Source organism: Styela clava, chromosome 7, assembly GCF_964204865.1.
Source record: "Styela clava chromosome 7, kaStyClav1.hap1.2, whole genome shotgun sequence".
In the NCBI taxonomy this organism is placed as follows: Eukaryota; Metazoa; Chordata; class Ascidiacea; order Stolidobranchia; family Styelidae; genus Styela; species Styela clava.
The window spans coordinates 11,750,428-11,769,588 of record NC_135256.1 but is presented as its reverse complement, the minus strand read 5'-3'; the positions used below and the strand labels follow the sequence as shown (position 1 = coordinate 11,769,588).

Below are 19,161 nucleotides of genomic sequence, written 5' to 3'. Positions count from 1 at the left end.
TCCTGATTTACTGTGTTAAGAGTTAAGTGTGTCTCAATTTTATCTGTTTTCGGAATTTGGATTGTGCATCTTCCTATAATATACAACAACGATTAGCATCAACACTGTGTGCTTATTATCGTCTGAAGGAGTCCAGATTGGAGTCACATTCCATAACGCGTGTCAAAACAATAACGCGGGAATCGAAATTAAACATATAGGGTGATAGTCTTTATCCCATCATCAGCAGCTCATCTCTTTCTCCCTATACTAGCATTATTAGTTTACGTGATTAGGTTCGCACTCTTTCTTTGCAAAATAGCGCTCTGCGTAATGGTCGTGAAAGGACCATTTAATGTTGCAGATAAATGGATTTTCCAAAAGCATTGTTTGACCGTGAAATGTTATTTATTTTAAGTCATACTCTTAGTTCACCAACAGTCTTATTAAGAAAATTTTTTTTGCGGCTCACAACTTTTCTTAAACATGGGCAACGAGTTCATGCCACCGTTTATTTCCCGTTCAAACATGCAAGGAATAAATATCGCAAGCCTTTTGTGGAAAGTTTTGACCTGTGATGAACGTTTCAATGTGGCGTTTCAGAGTGTATTGAAGATGAAATGACACCACGGCCATACTGATTACAGGAAATTTTTTTAAAAACATATTACTTTTTTCCGGCGTGATTTATTGACCAGATTTTTAATGACCGGCTAGGTGCGGCGACTGAACATACACTTCAGGTATATCTTCTATCTGCAGAGATTCATATTACCATACATGAATATAAAACCCTAAAATGTTTTACTGGGAGTGTTTGATCATCGACGTTTATTGTGAGTCCAACACACACATGATAAGAGTCAAGGCCAGATGTATTTGAAAACATTAAACGAAATGCTGAGATCAGACTATTCCAAAGTTCCTGTGCGCCGTCGGCCATCCCCCAACATCATTGCAATAAAGCCATTTATTTCCCGAAAAACCAAACAAAAAAATTGCCCTTATTCGTGAAAAGACATTAAAACATCCTGTTCCTATCGGCATCACAATGAGTTTTACTTTTCAATGGAATGATGAAAAAAGTGCATTTTGAAACTCTGAACAGAGCCATTCACAGTACTGCTATGGAACATGTTCATTAAAGTTTCGAAACAGACACAAGTAAAACAGTCACATTATCTGCACTTCCTTTCCGAACTGCTTCACTAGCTAGTTTATTGCATGCTGCTTCAAATCTTGTCTCTTCAAGAGTTTTTGTTGATCCCTCTGGAATTTGTACAGAGTTATCCTGAAATAGATAAATTGCAATTTATTAAAATTAAATTAAATCACTAAAAACTGACAAAAGGATATCTATGTTATCACTGTAATTCTAATAAAAATGATGAAATAGATATCACTATGATTAGTCGATTCAAACACTCTTAACAAAAGCAGTGAAAGGACGAAACATATATGAATAGACAAATGTACCTCTTGGCAATATGGAGAATATTTACTTACTCCGGAATAAAGCGAACAAAACAGAAACTGACCTGCAGTACATTAAGAATGAATTCTATAGCTTGATCAGGACTATAAACTTTCCACAATCCATCACACGCAATCAATAAAAATCTATCATTTGAAGTTAATTGGCAACGTTTAACATCAGGTGTATTGATTACTCCACATCTTTTATACTGACCATCTCCAATTGATCTTGACACTTCTAAGATACCCATAACCCTCCCTTCCCTGAAAAACCAGAAATTACAGCATCAAGCATATTTAGATTTACTTAATAACCTATAAGGCTTGTATGTTCCAGCTTTATATTTAACCTTGTTTGCATTAATTGGGTGAGAGTCACAAGACTATGAGTAGAGTAAAACATCAAATATTCTAGCGCAATCATCTTTGTCAGGTCTGATGGAACTAATAATTCATAGCAAGTAACAATGCATTGGACAGCTCACAGAGCTATTAGAAATGAATATTTTGAAAATTATCATGAGCTCACACATGAGAAAAAGATTGATTATTCCTGAAACAGAGAAGATATGTTCAAAAGTGTTCGCTTTTAAGATTCTAGAATCAACTATAAATAAACTCTACAATCAGTAAGTGGTAAAGGTTCATACCTGACTTGACCTCCTAGTTTTTGTATCCTCTGCCTCTCATCATAATCAGTAGGATTATGGTCTTTACTCAAAGACACTGATACATGTTTTTTATGTTCTGAATTATATCTACACAAAATGGCCTGTTAAGAACAATAAATATCATTGAAATTATCATACATTTCCAATAACCTCAATGAGTCAAAATAACACCATCTGATGGAACATATTACGTTGAAACGTCATCATGAGCAATTACGGCATTTTTGGCTGAATTTAATCAGATGGTCCTCTTTTGACATTTAAAGCTATAACTTCAACCTTACTATCACCAAGATTCATGATGTACATGGTGTCATCCAACAATAAAATACAACAGACTGTGGTTCCGTCTTTCCAAACAGGTTTCCTAAAGAAAAAATATATATTTAGCTTGTTCACATGCAGTTCACCTATTCTATTTCACTAAATTCACTAAGAATTTGAGCTAAAACATCTTGGAATCATGAAAAATTCGTCCACATATTCATGTGAATACAACTTACTGAGCAGAAGCTTCTTTTAAGAATTCTTCATCAACTGATTTGAACGACTGAAAAATCATTTTTTTCATTTCTTTCGGAAAATTGTTAACTTCATCTAAAAATATAAAATACAGCATCAGTTCGATTGTTATGAATTCATAAATTCCACTTGGAAATACCAGATTATTCAGTTAGTCCAGTTGAGATGGAAAATAGAATGTGTCAGAGCAGATCGGGAAATTAATACTCACGATATACAAAGACTATATCCAAACAGGTAACAATCCATTACTTTATTTGCCAAATATTACGCATAAATACCCCCAAAATCATTACATTGGCAGATTAGTTTGGTTGTATTCCAACTGAAGAATCTCCTCCCCAGGCGGGTCCGGGGAGAGATTCTTCAGTTGATCCCATATTTTTTCCATTAAATTTAACCATAACTAAACTTACATTTAGGTAATTTTTGCATCAAATGTTGATGTAAATGATTTGCACAATGTTTTGAAGCACGATGACCACCATGGCCATCAAATACAGCATAATATGCAACTCTTTGACTGTAAAACAAAAATAGTTAATCCTCATTAACAGTCGAATTAGAAATATTGCTCAAGTATACTGAACTAGTATTAACTATTCTTTATCAAGGCAACAAACAAATTGGGAAATTTTTTAATAAACCAGTACTGCAGTAGCCTACCCGTAAAGAAGACAATGAAAATAACAAAAAAACAGACAAAAAAATTACTACAAACATTGACGCACATGAATCAAAATTTAAACCTAAATCAATGTACCAATTAAAAACAGGAGTCGAACAAGTTTTTATCAATGTATTCCCCAGAATGTTTTAATTTTAATCTTTTTTTAAAAATATCAAAATCCCATATTTTTTATCTAACTAGGGCCTATCACATACATTTTATCCGCAAATTGTGTGAAGTCTGCAGTACAATTATCCAATATTACATGAGCATCTTGCATATCTGCTCGCTCTCCTTTTCTTTCTGCAACATATCCTTTCAATGTGGATAACCCTGATCGAAAAAAATTGAAACAGTTCCTGAAATGTCTAAAAGGATGCAGAAAGATTTGAATTAAATGCTCTTACTCATACATTCCTATGGAATTACCCTTCAAATTTTTCTTAAAAATATAATAAAAATGCAATCACAATGGCTTATTGATACAGACATAGGATTCCCAAACTTGTTATTAATATTAATTGGACGGAAGAATGCTTGTATCAGTGTATTGAACAGTCTGACAGTTGTAACAGATCTGCATTGTTTATTTTTTGGTTCTTCAAAAATATTTTATTACCTGCATTTTTACTTTACCTATTGCTACTTTCTTTATATCAGTAGACGGCTGGTCATCAATGGGTCTTTTTGACATGATTGCTTTTTGTTTACCAGAATCTTTAACTAAAATATCGACCCACGTTTGATTGATGTATAGATATATTAGAAAGGCTCAACTTGATGCAAGCGTTTTGACTGTCATACAGGTACCTAAATCGATAGACATTAGATAAAATGAAAACAGCAGCATCAAGTACCGGTATTGTGTTACGGAGGCGCAGTTCTTACCACTTCATGGCAGCTCCTGCCACGAGCGTACCACGCCGTCTCTTGCCATGGTTATTAGCAAACCGTGGCAAGTGTGTATATACCGCGGCGATGGCAAAAAGTACTGCCGTTACCGCGGCAGCTTTGCCATGGTTTCAGGGCAGCTTCGGAAAATATTTACCGGTATGCCTTATTACCATGTATGTTGCAGTATCTGGGGTTTTTGTACTATGGATAATGGCAGGTGAGTATGATATTAATGTGCCTCATTAGTGCGTTGCGACTTTGGTAATTTCAGTTACAGAGTCGTAAGATTTGTGAGCTGTTATCCATGCAAGCCTCTGTCTTTTAACAATCACTCTGACTTTTTGATAGCTAGATAGTCTGCCAGTACAGCAGTAGGGTAATGCCAGAATGCGGTACCGGTAATCTAGGTACCTTACTGCCCGATAGATAGATAGTTTATTTCGAAAACTCCATAACAAACCTAAATTTAAAATGGAGAATTCTGGAGGGCAAGCAAAACCTACAAAAAAGTTTAAAACATGAAGTATCTCATGTGCCAGCCCACCAGCACGCACACAAAAACACAAGCCCAATTAAATGAGGCTTGGGCCAAACTTAAAAAACAAAATACACGATAGTAATAAACTTTCGGGCTGTTGTACTCTCTTTCAACAATTACGTTGATAATGACCAATACCTACAACCTAATGCAAAGATAATGTGGGGAGTGGAATGTAATAAATTTGCGACGATAGTCATACTCATGAAGCCATGAAAGCTTTAAGAAAAACCAAGCCATGAAAAACTACACTGATTGCTAGATTGGGCATTGCGGAAAAGGTGATAAGTGGTTTAATATACAAACAAACGCAAAACCATGGCGGCAAATTCGGTGTGCGGACACTCATAAAAGCAATTATTAGGAAAAACACTAATCACACGTGAGCAGGTCTGTAGCCTAATTGATACATTGACGTGGCCAACATTGTTAAAACAGTACCGGTGTACACACAGAGAGAACAAATCAAAAATATGCCACTAAATGAATGTTTAAAAATGTTACACTGCAAACTATTTACACATATATAGTTGAATACTCAGTATTCAAGCAGAATTTCTAGAAATAGCAGTATATCATACTCTTTGTCACAAAATAAAATATCTGAATCAATCCCTGTTGTATTCATCTTTCGATTCTGTTATGATGTCCGTATGTTGCCTTTATGCTGCCATGTAATTTCATATTTCGGCCTTGTTGATATTCCTTAAGTGCTGGTTCATTGTTCATTTACACAGATACAAGCACTCTTCAGACTGCCGTCTGGGTCGGACGTGTTTTTGTTGCTCTGTTAGATGAAAGATCAATCAATGCTGTTGGACTGAGAATGCTACGCGCTGTGTGTTTCGGTATTTACTATTAGATTTGTATCTCGTGATATCAACATGATCAAGGCCCATCCACCGGAATTAAAGAAGTTTATGGATAAAAGATTGGATTTAAAGTTTGTGTTTGGCAGTCGCCGGGTGCGGTCGCATTTTTGAACGGCGCAGAAAGATTAGATTGACAACAATGAACCAGCACTTAAGGAATATCAACAAGGCCGAAATATGAAATTACATGGCAGCATAAAGGCAACATACGGACATCATAACAGAATCGAAAGATGAATACAACAGGGATTGATTCAGATATTTTATTTTGTGACAAAGAGTATGATATACTGCTATTTCTAGAAATTCTGCTTGAATACTGAGTACTCAACTATATATGTGTAAATAGTTTGCAGTGTAACATTTTTAAACATTCATTTAGTGGCATATTTTTGATTTGTTCTCTCTGTGTGTATACCGGTACCGTACTGTTTTAACAATGTTGGCCACGTCAATGTATCAATTAGGCTACAGACCTGCTCACGTGTGATTAGTGTTTTTCCTAATAATTGCTTTTATGAGTGTCCGCACACCGAATTTGCCGCCATGGTTTTGCGTTTGTTTGTATATTAAACCACTTATCACCTTTTCCGCAATGCCCAATCTAGCAATCAGTGTAGTTTTTCATGGCTTGGTTTTTCTTAAAGCTTTCATGGCTTCATGAGTATGACTATCGTCGCAAATTTATTACATTCCACTCCCCACATTATCTTTGCATTAGGTTGTAGGTATTGGTCATTATCAACGTAATTGTTGAAAGAGAGTACAACAGCCCGAAAGTTTATTACTATCGTGTATTTTGTTTTTTAAGTTTGGCCCAAGCCTCATTTAATTGGGCTTGTGTTTTTGTGTGCGTGCTGGTGGGCAGGCACATGAGATACTTCATGTTTTAAACTTTTTTGTAGGTTTTGCTTGCCCTCCAGAATTCTCCATTTTAAATTTAGGTTTGTTATGGAGTTTTCGAAATAAACTATCTATCTAAACTATCTATCTATCTATCTATTTCTGTACCGGTATCTCCAAATTTCTAGTATTCACGAGGTAGCCTACGATAAGTTGAATTACCTATTTTAATTTGGCTGTGTAGACTGTGTACTGAAGTATCTACCAGTAACTTCATATATGTTTAGATCTTGAAACACCTTATTAAGTAATAAATGGCAGATACTTATTTTAAGACAAAATCAGAAAATTTTGATGATTTGTGCATAAAAGTGAATGATTTTTACCAATGCATACTATGTATCGGAGTATCATTTACAACACCAGGTGGCTTTCAACACCACCTGAAAACTCAACATATCAAATATGCTGTTCATATCATCAATGGGGATGAAAGAGGTATGTATACAGTATTACTGGTACAGCTTATGAATACTGAATATTTTCGTTGTGATGACTGGTCATTTTATAAGTCGGTATATCTTCAAATATTTTAGCTTTCATTATGCCTTGTAGAAGAGATTGTATGAAGCGAGGAACAAGTGCTTTGACCAGGAGTCACTATCATTGTCCCTCCTGTGAAAAAATATTTGGACGGAGAAATTCTATGATTGACCACAGGAGGCTTACTAAGAGTAAGGGTTAGATAGATAGATAGTTTATTTCGAAAACTCCATAACAAACCTAAATTTAAAATGGAGAATTCTGGAGGGCAAGCAAAACCTACAAAAAAGTTTAAAACATGAAGTATCTCATGTGCCTGCCCACCAGCACGCACACAAAAACACAAGCCCAATTAAATGAGGCTTGGGCCAAACTTAAAAAACAAAATACACGATAGTAATAAACTTTCGGGCTGTTGTTCGGGTTAAAACTATTTTGTGGCTTATTTCTTGCAAATAGAGTACCTAGCTATAACACAGTAACTTTGGAATTTCAATGTTTTGTGTAGATTGTTTGGGTGTGATTGAAAGTGAAGAAGTCAGGGATATGGACATAGATTCTAATAACAAAAGTTCAGAAAGTCTATGTGAAGGTAAGCTAATGATTGAAAAGATGTTCTAATGGATATTTAGCAAGTATTAGGTATTGAGTTGGTGTCCGCTTATAGATATGAGAGCATAAATAATTGTTTATTGTATGTCAAGAAAACTCGTGCATTGAAATTTTGTGATTTGTATCTATTTCTTTACCACTTTTACATGATTCATTTTCATTCGATATTTTTTTCACATTTTTAGACCTTGTTCGTTTACATACTTTTACTTTACAGGTACTTTCAACTTTCAATGCATACCTTGTGACAAGCGCTTTAGGCATCAGTCGTCATTGATGCGACATGCTCAACTTAAACACAATGCAACTCAGCTTTTACCGAGCGTATGCGTTGACACATTCAATGGAATCTATATGGTTGCTCAAAGTGATTCTGGCCCACTTGCTCCAATTCATGTTCAAAAGCACACATTGAACCAAAAAATTATGTGCACTGATGACGACTGTATTTCAATTATCAAAGCCATTTCAACAGTCAATCCAGGAATCCAATGTCGACATTTGGACTCTATCTCTGAATCTTCAATTTTAACGACAAACAAACTGCAACTGTCATCGCTAAACCGACTAAGGGAATTTAATATATTGAATGATTCGTCGGTTCAATGGTGCAAAAATATGAAGGAAATCAGTGAAAAGGATTGCTGCACTCTTGTAGCCCTTGTTGATTTTTCAACAATGGGTTTTGAAACAAGAACAATCTATTTTTCCGTTTACACTGAAAAAATTCAATATTTTGCACCATTGAAGAGGGTAAGAGTTTCTTTCAATAAAGATAATGGGGAATTTTCGTGCCTTTGTCCAACCTCGGGCATGAGTTCGACATGTTACCATGAGGCTGTAGCGAAGTGGTGTTTATTGGAGCAACAACCTGAATGGATCAAGCGCCCTTCCAGGTTTATTTAAAGCATTTTTATACATAATAGGTGTATTTTCTTTTATAATGAATTATATTCTGCAGTAGTATTAGTTATATAATCCAAAATATTCACCTCATCTTTCCTTTCTACCAGCAATATTACTTAGTAGCATGTGTGCTTCCTTGTTTTATTGGACAGATTGGTTGAATGCCTAATTTTTTATTTCATTTTTATGTTGTAGCCCAGGGGTGGCCAACACGTTGATCGACCGGTTGATCGCCACGTTCTGAGTGGTCGATCTCGTCTGATGTTTAGAAAATTCGGTAACATAGCTTAAAAAATTGCGTTTAACCAGTTTCATGCAGCGCATGTTGTGTGTTTTATAATAGAAATAACGCAGTACTGCGCAAGCGTTAAATACGATATACAGATATAGTCCTTGAACCCAAGCGAGACCGACTGAACAAATTATTATGCGATATGCAACGAAAGAAAGTTTTGCCGCTGCCAAAAGTAAGAAAATGAGCATTCCGAATGTCGTGTCGCCTGAATCGAGTATTGAATATTGCCTGAACTAACGTAGGATCGTACGATAACTCTTGCGCTCTGTGGAAAGTAGTTGTCTCACTCCGGGAGTAGTGTGATAAATTTTATTCTCAACTGTAGCAGTCGCATCAGAATGCCAATTTTTCCTAATTCTAGGCAAGCTAAGAGGATATCAGGAAGTTTCAACAATCATGTAACTGTTATGGTTTGCGAATATTTATTTTTTGCTATTTAGATAATACATGGATACTAAGCAAGTTTTTTTTGAGAAATTCAACACTTACGACTGAAAACTAGATTTTAGTCGATCGCGGTCGCAAGTAGGTTGGCCACCTCTGTTGTAGCCTATTCAATATTTTTTTATAAATATTTGGATTAGGTATTTTTTAACATAGTAGAACTTGCTTTGGCAAGATGCATTTTCTGATATTTCTCATTTACAATGCTTCACATCTTTTACAGTATTTGTCATACACTGACTGATAATATGGACTATATGATGAAGTATTTTTTAACAAAAAAAAGAATTCCAGCTGAAATACCTCAGCGTCTTTTGCGTGACATTTCTCCTCCGCTTTTGCTGACTCCCTCTGAACAAAAATGTCTTAAGTGCGACGAGGATTTATGCATCAAGAATAAAAAACGAACAGTAGCATATGGAATGGGCCACATTTGGAAAAGTATGAATGCTTGTCATTGTATGGTTTAAACTTCTTATTGGTATAAAATACGAATTTTGTCGAATTTTGTAAAATACGAAGTCGAAACGTTAGATAATAGCCTGTGATATTATACCAAGATATTTAAATCATGCTTCTATGTTTTATTCCTTAACAACTATTTTTACGAGTTATTATAAATGTTTGCACAGCAACTGAATTATTCATCAAGGAATGTGCTGAATGTGGAATGGAAGTTAGATATCAAGAATATGAAGAAGGTTTTCATAATTTTGACAATAGTGTTTTATTGAGTCTCAAGTTGTGTTGTTATTTACTGCGTGGACTGAAAGTGAGTTATTGATTATTGCCGTTTACTGGTCTATTATGGACAAAGCAGCTCAAAGGCGTGTGCTAAATTCACATAAATATTTGTTGTATTGCATTATTAGTTCTGGTCAAATATGGTTTGCAAGGTTATACTATAAAATACAATTTTAATTCCACTGTTTAGAATCATATCTCAATCGAGAGCAATCTAAAAATGTTGTTCATCGAAACTATTCCTTATAATAAGATCAGGAATGCGTTCTTGCATTTTTTGGCTCTCCAAGACTATCAATACGACTTTTGTTGCTTGAAATGTGGAATATATCCAACAGTGCTGATATGTGATGGTAATTGGAAAAACACGTGCAGAAGACCAGGTAACATTAGCAACATTATTTGGCTGCGCATTTAAAACATAGCTGATGAAATATCACAAGCTGTAAATTTGGTATTTCGTTTACATACAGTTGAAGCCGTTGACAAAACCCAAAATACTTGTGACCTCGTTGATGTAGACGCAACTTGGGAAAAATATCAGATGGAAATTATAGGAAGAGGATTTTATGGTCAGGAATACATTTACATACCGGTACTTGAATTATGCGTACAGATCTATCTCGTGGACAATGATTAACTTTATTTGGTTTTTACCTAGCTTTTATTTTAAATTTTTCTTTGCTTTTGTTCACGTTTCACATGTTATTTGATAGTTTCTGTATTAGTTTATGTATCCAGTTCACTGATCTCAACCTTATGAATAACCAGGCTGTAAGGAGAATCCATGGAAAGTGGAAATAATGTACAACACAGTTGCACCTTGGATATCTCCAGAATGCCGATTTTCAAGTGAAGTCCCAAATACAGAGCATAGGAAAGGATTTATTCTTAACAAGCCAGTTGTTGAAAAGCCTCTAGCCTACTCCAAAGTCTCTCATGAAGATATTCTTCAAGCTATAAACTCTCCTCTTGTAGGCATACTTTTTTCTACCTTTTTGTCTCACAAATAGTCAAAAATGACCAAATGCCTCGATTTGAAAACAAAAATTTGACACTGCAATAATTACAATAGTTTTTGTTTTAATTTTGGTGTTTATACTGTACAGATATATATATTTTAAAACTATAGCTATATATTTAAAAACTATTATTTGAGGCAATTGCTCTTATTTTGCAGACATCTGATTCTCGTTTGATAGACTTGTGTGAAGTCTTGGGTATAAGTAGCAAAGGGAGTTCAGAAGACCTTGTTAATACTTTGAATGAGCTGGTTCTGTTTAAGGATGTATGCCCTAAGATGTACAAAAGCATAAAACATTGCGGTGGTTGGTATTATTGTTTTATTAAAGAAATGTTTATCTTACTAGGTCTAATGTCAATGGTTGCATTTTTGCTGTATTTATCTTTTCTACATTATCGCTATGATTTATTACAATGTAATACTAAAGAGGAATGAATAACTTGCTCTTATTTATATCTTGTGCAGCTGACAATGTTTTGGGATTTTGCTGCATGATCAAATGGCTTGAAAGAGATTTTCATCATTATTTTTTAGGAGGGATTGTACATTTTCGTTGCCCACATGGGATATGCTATTATATGAAATATCTTCTAAGACAGGAAAGTGCTAGAGATTATATTGACGGAATATTGTCCCTGAAGAGACAACCTCATGCTATAATATCTGACATTGCTTCCCAAGTGAGTTCTTTTTAGTTTAAGTCACTGTGGATATACATAATTTTAAATATTGTATATTTGATATACAAAAGTATTCACAAATAATGTGTAATTTATATTAATATTAAGGGAACTTTGATACTGTGTATTGAACTGCAGGTCCTTTCTCCTTGTTTACTTTCTACTTCGGATCCGTATGTGGTACTCCGAATATGCGCTATTCGATTAAGTTATCTCTTGTATTGTTTGAAGAAGTTAGACCATGATCTAACGAAAGCTCACAAATATACTTACTGTTTCGTTGAAAGAGATCATTTCACTAATATGTTTTGTTCATTCCTCCAACTTTGGTCAGAATACTCTTCAAACACTATTATCTGTTTTCAGGTAGCCCATCATGGCGAGGCTAGAAAAAGGGGTATTTTTGGGCCTGATAAAGGAATGCTGTTTGCATATACTGACAAAAATCTTGAATTGGAAAAACATGGCTCTCTACCACAGGTTAAACTGGATGCTCATAAAAAATACAGCCTCTGTGATAGGTTCCATACAAGATCGAAGAAAAAGACCGCAGAAAATTCTTTTCGCAACTTGAAGTACTGCTCTGATTTGAACATAAATACCAGTGTGGCAGAGCAGGAAAATGCTCACATGGCAAAAGATAGGCAAGCTTCCATCTTATTCAACCACCCCTCTTTTTTTTAATATATTTATATTGTGAAGTGAACCAGGGTATGGTGGCCTCGAAATGACAGTACAAGAGCTTCCGAAACACTGTTGTATATGTGACCTAAATCAATGCACAATATTTAGAAAACTGATGACTGAGGTTTTCGAGGAATATCTTTCAACAAACCAATTTTTTGTCCAGAGGGTTTGTTTGTTTGCTAGATGGGAAATTTCTCCAGTTCAGATACCAATTGTGGCATGTCGTATTTGACATTTTTCATACTATTCAGTGATTGGCCATTATTACACAAATGCTTCAATCGAGGATGTATTGATAGTTTGCTTATTGAAAAAATATTGTTAATGGTAGATGGATCATATTACTATTTAACTCATGTTGTGATGTACATTGTCGATTATTTTGAGGCAATAAAGCATGACCATTTAATGTTAATAGGCAGAAAATTAATTTGATGCTATGACACGTATAAAAAAACTCAAGATAGTTGGAAATTGATATTTTACTGAGATGAATCGCTTGAATATTGACATGTTTTAAGAGTTCATGCTGTGCGAATATGTTTGGTAAAATGCTTTACAACCTTACTTGTAGATCTTCAGTTTGCTCTATGGACACTACCAATTTCCTTTGGCTTTCGCGAGTTAGCATTAACCTGCGTAATAAAGACATAAACTCAAGATATGAAAAAAAAATGAAGACTCAATTTGGAAATAAAATTCGGAGGAATCATGAAGGAATTGCTATACCAGATGTTAAAGGTACATGATTTTCATGTTATTGAGTAATGTGGATATATTTTCTCACTACACACCTCATTTTAGGTAACGTTTTGGATGGAACCAGTGGATCGGTCACAGAGGTATGCATGTATTATTAAATTTGTTTTCATGTGAATGCATAGTATTGTAAAATAAAAGTAGAATAAGACATTTACAATTTATAAAGGTCTGCTTTTGCGGTTTCCGACAATATCATTAATCAAATATAAAAGATATCTTTAAAATGTTAATGGCTTTATGTTATCCCATTCTTTCGAGTTATCGTAAATGTACAAACCTGTAAATGAATTGTAGAAATTTCTTAGTTATACTATGGAATGCTTTTTTCTAATATAAGATTTAGGAAGGAATTAAACAGAATTCTATTATATGTGTCTTATAATTCATGCTACTACCTACCTACATCGATTATATCTCCTGAGGTTTGAAAATTTAGGAAGAATTACTCATCGACGAAGATGATGAAGCTATGAATGAGGTAGTTGCCAACCCTGAAGACAATGTGTACTCTGAAAATATAGTGAGATAATTTTTTTCTTGCTCTTACCGCTTTTGTATTATAATGAATTTTTTGCATGATGGTATTGATCAAATTATCTATGCCAGGAGTCTCCAAAACGCTGCCCATGAGGCAATTTTTCGGCCTGCGTCACGGTTGAGATTTTTCCACAAAACTGAAATAGTACGATGTTCACTATGAGTGAGTTTTATCATGTTATTTGACATCAGGAGTCTGGCCTGACAAACTATAATAGGTGAAACAAACATTCCCCCCTATTCCACTTTATTGCGCTCATATTTCATTGTATTGTTTTAATTAACTTGTAAATTCAAGAATTTCATTCTGCATTATTTATTATAACGAAATAAACGAGTTTCGGTCAGATAATTGTGTTCAAAGAAAGCTTCGCAAAGTTAATTTATTGTGTCATATTTTTTTCAAATTCCTACTTCCTATTAAAGCAGAGTGGAATGACTACTGGAACAGTGTCACAATATCAAGAAGATCAGACATTTTGGTAAGTATTTGCACTTATGAGTATATGAGGATGAGTATACCATGTGTTTCAACGATGTAATGATTAAAATGAATATTTAACGATGCTTTATATGGTACATTCTTCAATCTCATAATATGCTGAAGCCTTCAAAGAAGTTCATATTTCTATTTAAATGTCATCCACAATTTTCAGTCTTTCTTACTTTATCTTCATACTTATGGGTCAAACTTTTCATTGCAGTTCAGCAAAAATGAAATCAACTTCATGCAGTGATGGTAATATTTATGACTCCGAGAATAAAGGTGGGAGTTACTTGGTTTATCGTTAAGATGTCTTGGTATGATACTTATCTCTAATTATTCATTTACATTTTTCAGATAGTGATGAATCAAGAAAATGTCTTTTTCTGCCTGCCAAATTTAATGGTAAATTTTATAATATTCATTGTATTAAATTTTTCTTTAAAATTTGATATATTTTGGTAATTGTCTGAATGATAGTTTTTTGAGCAATAGCTGATCTCCTTCTATATGACAATACTTTGATTTTATGAGGCGTTATTATTCCATGAATGATTCAGTTTTGTTATCAGTCATAGCGTTGCAATTACGTGTTACTGATAATGCTATGCATAATATTATCTTCAGACATACAGAAATTATGGAAGTCAACTCATAGGAATAGGATTGAGTGTGTAGTTGGAGATACAAAGAAAGGGCTAGACAAGGAGTGTATGTGCCTTCTTGAGGGTGACAGCTATCTTGATGATAAAGTGAGAAAATAGAACGTGAAAATTCCTTTAAAAGTGTTCATCGAATTTGTTCCACCCGTTGTAGAGTTATGTGTGTTTAACCGTCATTGAGGCCTAGTGAGAGAAACAATCTATACATTCGCGATAAATAAAGAATTCAAATTTCATGGGGATTAGCCATAGATTAGGTTAACCATTGAACAGAAATTAATCTTTGTCTTGCAAGGAAATTCAGCAGCAGCGCTAACCCTGCCAATAGAAGTAATATACCGAGGAACATTTTGAACGAATATTTATATAAAATGATTTTTAGCTGTTAAGAACTCAGTGTGTACATAACAAAGGAACTGTACAGCCATGTTCATAGTTTGGAAATCACTCAGATGTTATGCATGTACACAAGTACTAATTTATACAGGAGTATTACCATCAGAATGTAACCATCATTTCTAGTTTGTGTAAGATTGTTTATAAAATTGAACTTTAACGTTTTTCAATAATTATTTTTATTTCAAATGCTACCAACTTTGCTGAAGATAATAGATGGAATAATTGCAGCTCTTTGTCATAAGGTATGTCTTTTAGTATTGTTCATCTCTGTATTCCATGTGGAACTGTGACATCTTCATAAATTATATTTCAGTCCGAAATTTCTTATCAGTGACTCACTTTCTAAATCAACTTGTTTTTAGTGGACCAGTCATACTCAATATAGCGCTCTGTCTGCATTATATTCCACAATGTGGTTTTGGGAGGGGATTTATCGTCGAAAGTACAAAAGTTTGGTAAAATAACATGTTTATTATTTTTGATCATCGTTTATTCGCTTTCGTTACCATCCTATTTTACATCCAGGCCAAGTTGACTATTGAAAAACCAACTATGAGTGCTGTGAACCATGGCAATCACTGGACTCTAATGGTAGGTAAATTGCTAGATCTTTGTTAATTTAAATGAAATTCTTTTGGAAAATTTTCTTCTCAAATGCAATTACAAAATGTTTCAATATATCACGTCAAAACAAATATGGCATATTCTGTATTGTATTGCTCTTCAAACCAGAAATTCTTCTACTCTTGTGAACAAAGTTTCATGTTTTCAGATTACAGATCCATCTCAAGGGAGTGTCACTATTTATGACCCTGTTGGCCATGAAGAGAGTTATGCTGAAACGCTGATGGAGAATTGGAGGTTTGTGGTTTTCTGCTTGACTAAATGATTATTAGCTTGTAAACACTCACAGATTCATTTTAAATTATCATGCCCTTATTGAGTTCAACGATAGAACATCAATGTTTTAGTCATGCATTTAAATCTCTACTAGTGTTATCTGAATTTTAAAACATCAAAAACAGATTACCAAAACTGTATGGATCGTACAAGTTTTTTGCACTGAGATTGCAAGCTAGGTATGAAAGCTCATATTAGCAAGAATATGCAGTTCTTAGAACACTTAAAAAAAAAGTTAAGGATGTGTTGTGGGACTAATCAGGGCTGTTCTTTTTTTTACGTTTTCTCCCAGGAAATTTTGGAAATACCATGGAGGTGACAAAAGAGATTGGAGACTGTTAACAAACAAGCATAGTGAACAAGAAGATGGGTTTAATTGTGGAATTTTGGTTGTGAAGGTACATCGGGTCCAATTTGTTTTTATAGTGGTATTATTAAACTGATAAGGATGCACACAGGCTCATTACGGTAGATCTTTAAATTTTCATTTATATTTGTGAGTAAACATTTACTACTAGTAGTACCTTATATTGATACCACCACCATTCAACTGGAACCTTGTTTTTAAATCATCTCATTGGTGCAAATCTATAGAAATATGAGTTGTTTTATTTTTTTACATTCTAGGCTGCCGAAGCAATCGTAACAGGTTGTACAACGGATTTCAATCATTCGACAGGCATCTGTAAAGTCTACAGAATCCATTTTGGAGACCTTCTGTTGGAAGCCACAGGTGCATTATTATTTTATTAACTAGGTCTAAGCATAAGTCATTTTTATTCAAGTGTGGAGAGCAGTGCTGGAAGTCAAGTAACAACTAGCACCATAACATCTATGCGGTCACGGATATGTTGGTAGCACACAGCTATATTTTGATGATATTTAGAACTTTCTTTTGAACATGGCTAAGTGGGTTATAAAACTCAGAGCCCAGAGCTTAATTTGATGACATTGAAAAATGGAATGGAAAAGGAAGTTAATTAAGTATCGGATTGAGGTCAATATTGATCGTGTATGCAAAGAAATTTTACTCATTTTTGCGGTTGGTTAGAATCTGAGGAGGAATATACATGACTATATTAGTTAGGTATTTGCAATCCTACATTTGTTTTCCTTCATCTTTTAGATGTTGATGAGCTGGCACACTTTTGTGTGGGCTGTAATGGCAGGACTGCCCCTGATGGTGGCACACTTTGGGTAAGGTCAAACATTTTCCTTATGGATGCAGTTTTGATGGATAAAGTAAAGTAATAATTTTGTTGTAGGTCGAATGTGATGGATGCGAAAGGTGGTGCCACCAATATTGCGCAGATTTTGCGGGTAACGAAGAGTTTTTCTGTGAACACTGCACATAAAACTTAAGTTTTTGTGTAATTTTCTTTAAACTTTAATAACATGCACAATGTCATACCTTCTTTTTTGGAATTTGAAGTTCGCTAGTTGAGGTTCCTCATCTGCCTGTAAATATTATAGAAATATTCGATAAGTGGCTTTGTCATAAAAGGATTCCAGTGTCAACGATGGAGATAGTGAGTGTGCAAGAAGCTGTAGGGGCCAACTGTAGAGCTGTGGTACGCAATCAGCTTTAAATTATTGCAACAACAAACCCTTATGAGAGCATTACCCTCTCTTTTTTATCGCATGCAATCCATTTCTTGTTTTCACGGATTGCCCTCACCCGCCCCTACACCCCTAAAACGAGAGAGACTGGCATGTTTTCATTTTAAGTTAAAAGTTATCTGTCTGTATTGGGAAATCAGAAACGAAGAGAAAATAATATGTTGTTACTGCATATAATTAATGCAACTGGTTATAATTTGTCCCAGAAAAAATGGATGTAGTGCCACATTATAAAATACTTCCATTCCCGTTTTCTTACATAGAGTGGCTTTTTCGGGGTAAAGGAAAAATTCAAGTGGTACCGGTTCGCAGAAAGTTGAGAACCCCTACTGTAGATGAATCGCCTAGCAGAGTAAATGCAATTTTAATCAAACCCAACCGACACAATTTTACTCTGGTAGTACTGCGATCTAATTTGAATCAATATGACTAAAAAAGACACAGCGCAAATGATATACAACATTATTTATTGCCAGAGGAAGTAATGGCACCTTACTTCCAACCAGCCATTACTTCCTAACCAGAGTTGGATCAATTACACTAATTCAGTTCAATTACAAATACAACTACTCCCTTAAATGTTTCAATTACATTACAATTACTCCGTGCAAAAAATATCAAACTGCATTTACAATTATAACATTTTGGTTCGTATTTACATTTTCCCTTGCTCAAGAACTGTTGGATTGCACTTGATGAAGATTAGGCTGCGAAAAGTTTCTGAACCCAATAAATTTCTTCATGCTGTATAAAAGTTATCCGCAATTGAAAAAACTCTTTCTGACGGGGCTGATGTTGCTGTAATTCAGCGTGGGAAATTTTTCTGATTTCTTCTTCCAATACATTAATTGGTCGCAAAATTTCTTCCCCCAAATAGCTATTTACATCACTTTCTGATTTTCTTGGTCCTTTCCTCTATTTACAGATTTATAGATATAGATGGGGAGAACATCTCTTCAAGTGTGTTTGATGAAGCCTTTTTTTAAGTTGTTACAGCCTGCCTCAGTGCTGCTCAAAGATTTAAAAAACTCTGACAATGGTGCAAGAAGTGGTTCAACACATGTTTCGGAAGAGTTTGTTTGATGTTCATCCATTTTCAAAATACTAAGATTTAGTCTAATTGAAAGTGTAATTGAGCCAGAATTTTAGCAAATTACAGTTACGATTACACAGAATGAAAATGCCTCCATTCAGTCATTACAATTACATAAAAAACTGTAAATAATTACAAATGATCCAACTCTGCTTCCAACTGCACCCTAACGGTACTTCAAAGCAATATACACCCAAGGCTGACTTCATTTGTAACGCCAAATCATTTCCTTATTACTCTTGAATGCAAACAAAACAACAAACAACACTGAATGCTAATCTCGCTTCTTCAGTTGATGGCAGCA

The 19,161-nt window shown here is 34.6% G+C and overlaps 2 protein-coding genes across 6 annotated transcripts; one reads left to right on the top strand and one right to left on the bottom strand.

Annotated features, from left to right (window-relative positions):
- Positions 1–466: 466 nt before the first annotated feature.
- On the bottom strand, positions 467–4,627 carry LOC120328060 (integrin-linked kinase-associated serine/threonine phosphatase 2C-like). Of its 2 annotated transcripts, none has more exons than XM_039394454.2 (8): positions 3,938–4,627; positions 3,534–3,651; positions 3,065–3,171; positions 2,630–2,723; positions 2,406–2,493; positions 2,106–2,227; positions 1,518–1,719; positions 467–1,270 (listed from the first exon to the last, which is right to left on the bottom strand). In XM_039394454.2, the coding sequence occupies exons 2-8, from the start codon at positions 3,596–3,598 to the stop codon at positions 1,121–1,123; spliced, it is 828 nt and encodes a 275-aa protein (XP_039250388.2). In that variant the 5' UTR covers positions 3,599–3,651; positions 3,938–4,627; the 3' UTR covers positions 467–1,120. The 2 variants fall into 2 exon arrangements, with proteins under 2 accessions (XP_039250388.2, XP_039250387.2); XM_039394453.2 differs by having other exon boundaries at positions 469–1,270; positions 3,955–4,625.
- An 859-nt stretch (positions 4,628–5,486) lies between these two features.
- LOC120341432 (uncharacterized) lies at positions 5,487–17,544 on the top strand. 4 transcript variants are annotated; one of them, XM_078114176.1, is made up of 27 exons: positions 5,487–6,963; positions 7,062–7,199; positions 7,517–7,600; positions 7,838–8,516; positions 9,489–9,706; positions 9,898–10,037; positions 10,200–10,392; positions 10,483–10,581; positions 10,781–10,983; positions 11,190–11,337; positions 11,568–11,713; positions 12,080–12,357; positions 12,975–13,141; positions 13,205–13,242; positions 13,599–13,682; positions 14,126–14,181; positions 14,404–14,465; positions 14,541–14,588; positions 14,811–14,935; positions 15,451–15,486; positions 15,607–15,699; positions 15,770–15,835; positions 16,017–16,105; positions 16,437–16,542; positions 16,772–16,877; positions 17,271–17,341; positions 17,410–17,544. In XM_078114176.1, the coding sequence occupies exons 1-27, from the start codon at positions 6,780–6,782 to the stop codon at positions 17,497–17,499; spliced, it is 3,747 nt and encodes a 1,248-aa protein (XP_077970302.1). In that variant the 5' UTR covers positions 5,487–6,779; the 3' UTR covers positions 17,500–17,544. The 4 variants fall into 4 exon arrangements, 1 of the variants encoding a protein (XP_077970302.1); XR_013477213.1 differs by lacking the exons at positions 14,811–14,935; positions 15,607–15,699; positions 16,437–16,542; ... (1 more) ...; positions 17,271–17,341; positions 17,410–17,544 and having other exon boundaries at positions 11,499–11,713; positions 16,017–16,056; XR_013477212.1 differs by lacking the exons at positions 14,811–14,935; positions 16,017–16,105; positions 16,437–16,542; ... (1 more) ...; positions 17,271–17,341; positions 17,410–17,544 and having other exon boundaries at positions 11,499–11,713; positions 15,770–15,814.
- Positions 17,545–19,161: the final 1,617 nt, after the last annotated feature.

Excerpts from the sequence above, each read along its gene's own strand:
- LOC120328060 (XM_039394453.2), bottom strand. The coding sequence starts at position 4,012 with ATGTCAAAAAGACCCATTGATGACCAGCCGTCTACTGATATAAAGAAA. Across the intron at positions 2,494-2,629 it reads TTAAAAGAAGCTTCTGCTCA|GAAACCTGTTTGGAAAGACG; the intron begins GTAAGTTGTATT and ends TTTTTTCTTTAG. Across the intron at positions 1,720-2,105 it reads AAACTAGGAGGTCAAGTCAG|GGAAGGGAGGGTTATGGGTA; the intron begins GTATGAACCTTT and ends CTGGTTTTTCAG.
- LOC120341432 (XM_078114176.1), top strand. The coding sequence starts at position 6,780 with ATGGCAGATACTTATTTTAAGACAAAATCAGAAAATTTTGATGATTTG. Across the intron at positions 8,517-9,488 it reads TGGATCAAGCGCCCTTCCAG|TATTTGTCATACACTGACTG; the intron begins GTTTATTTAAAG and ends CATCTTTTACAG. Across the intron at positions 10,984-11,189 it reads AAGCTATAAACTCTCCTCTT|ACATCTGATTCTCGTTTGAT; the intron begins GTAGGCATACTT and ends CTTATTTTGCAG.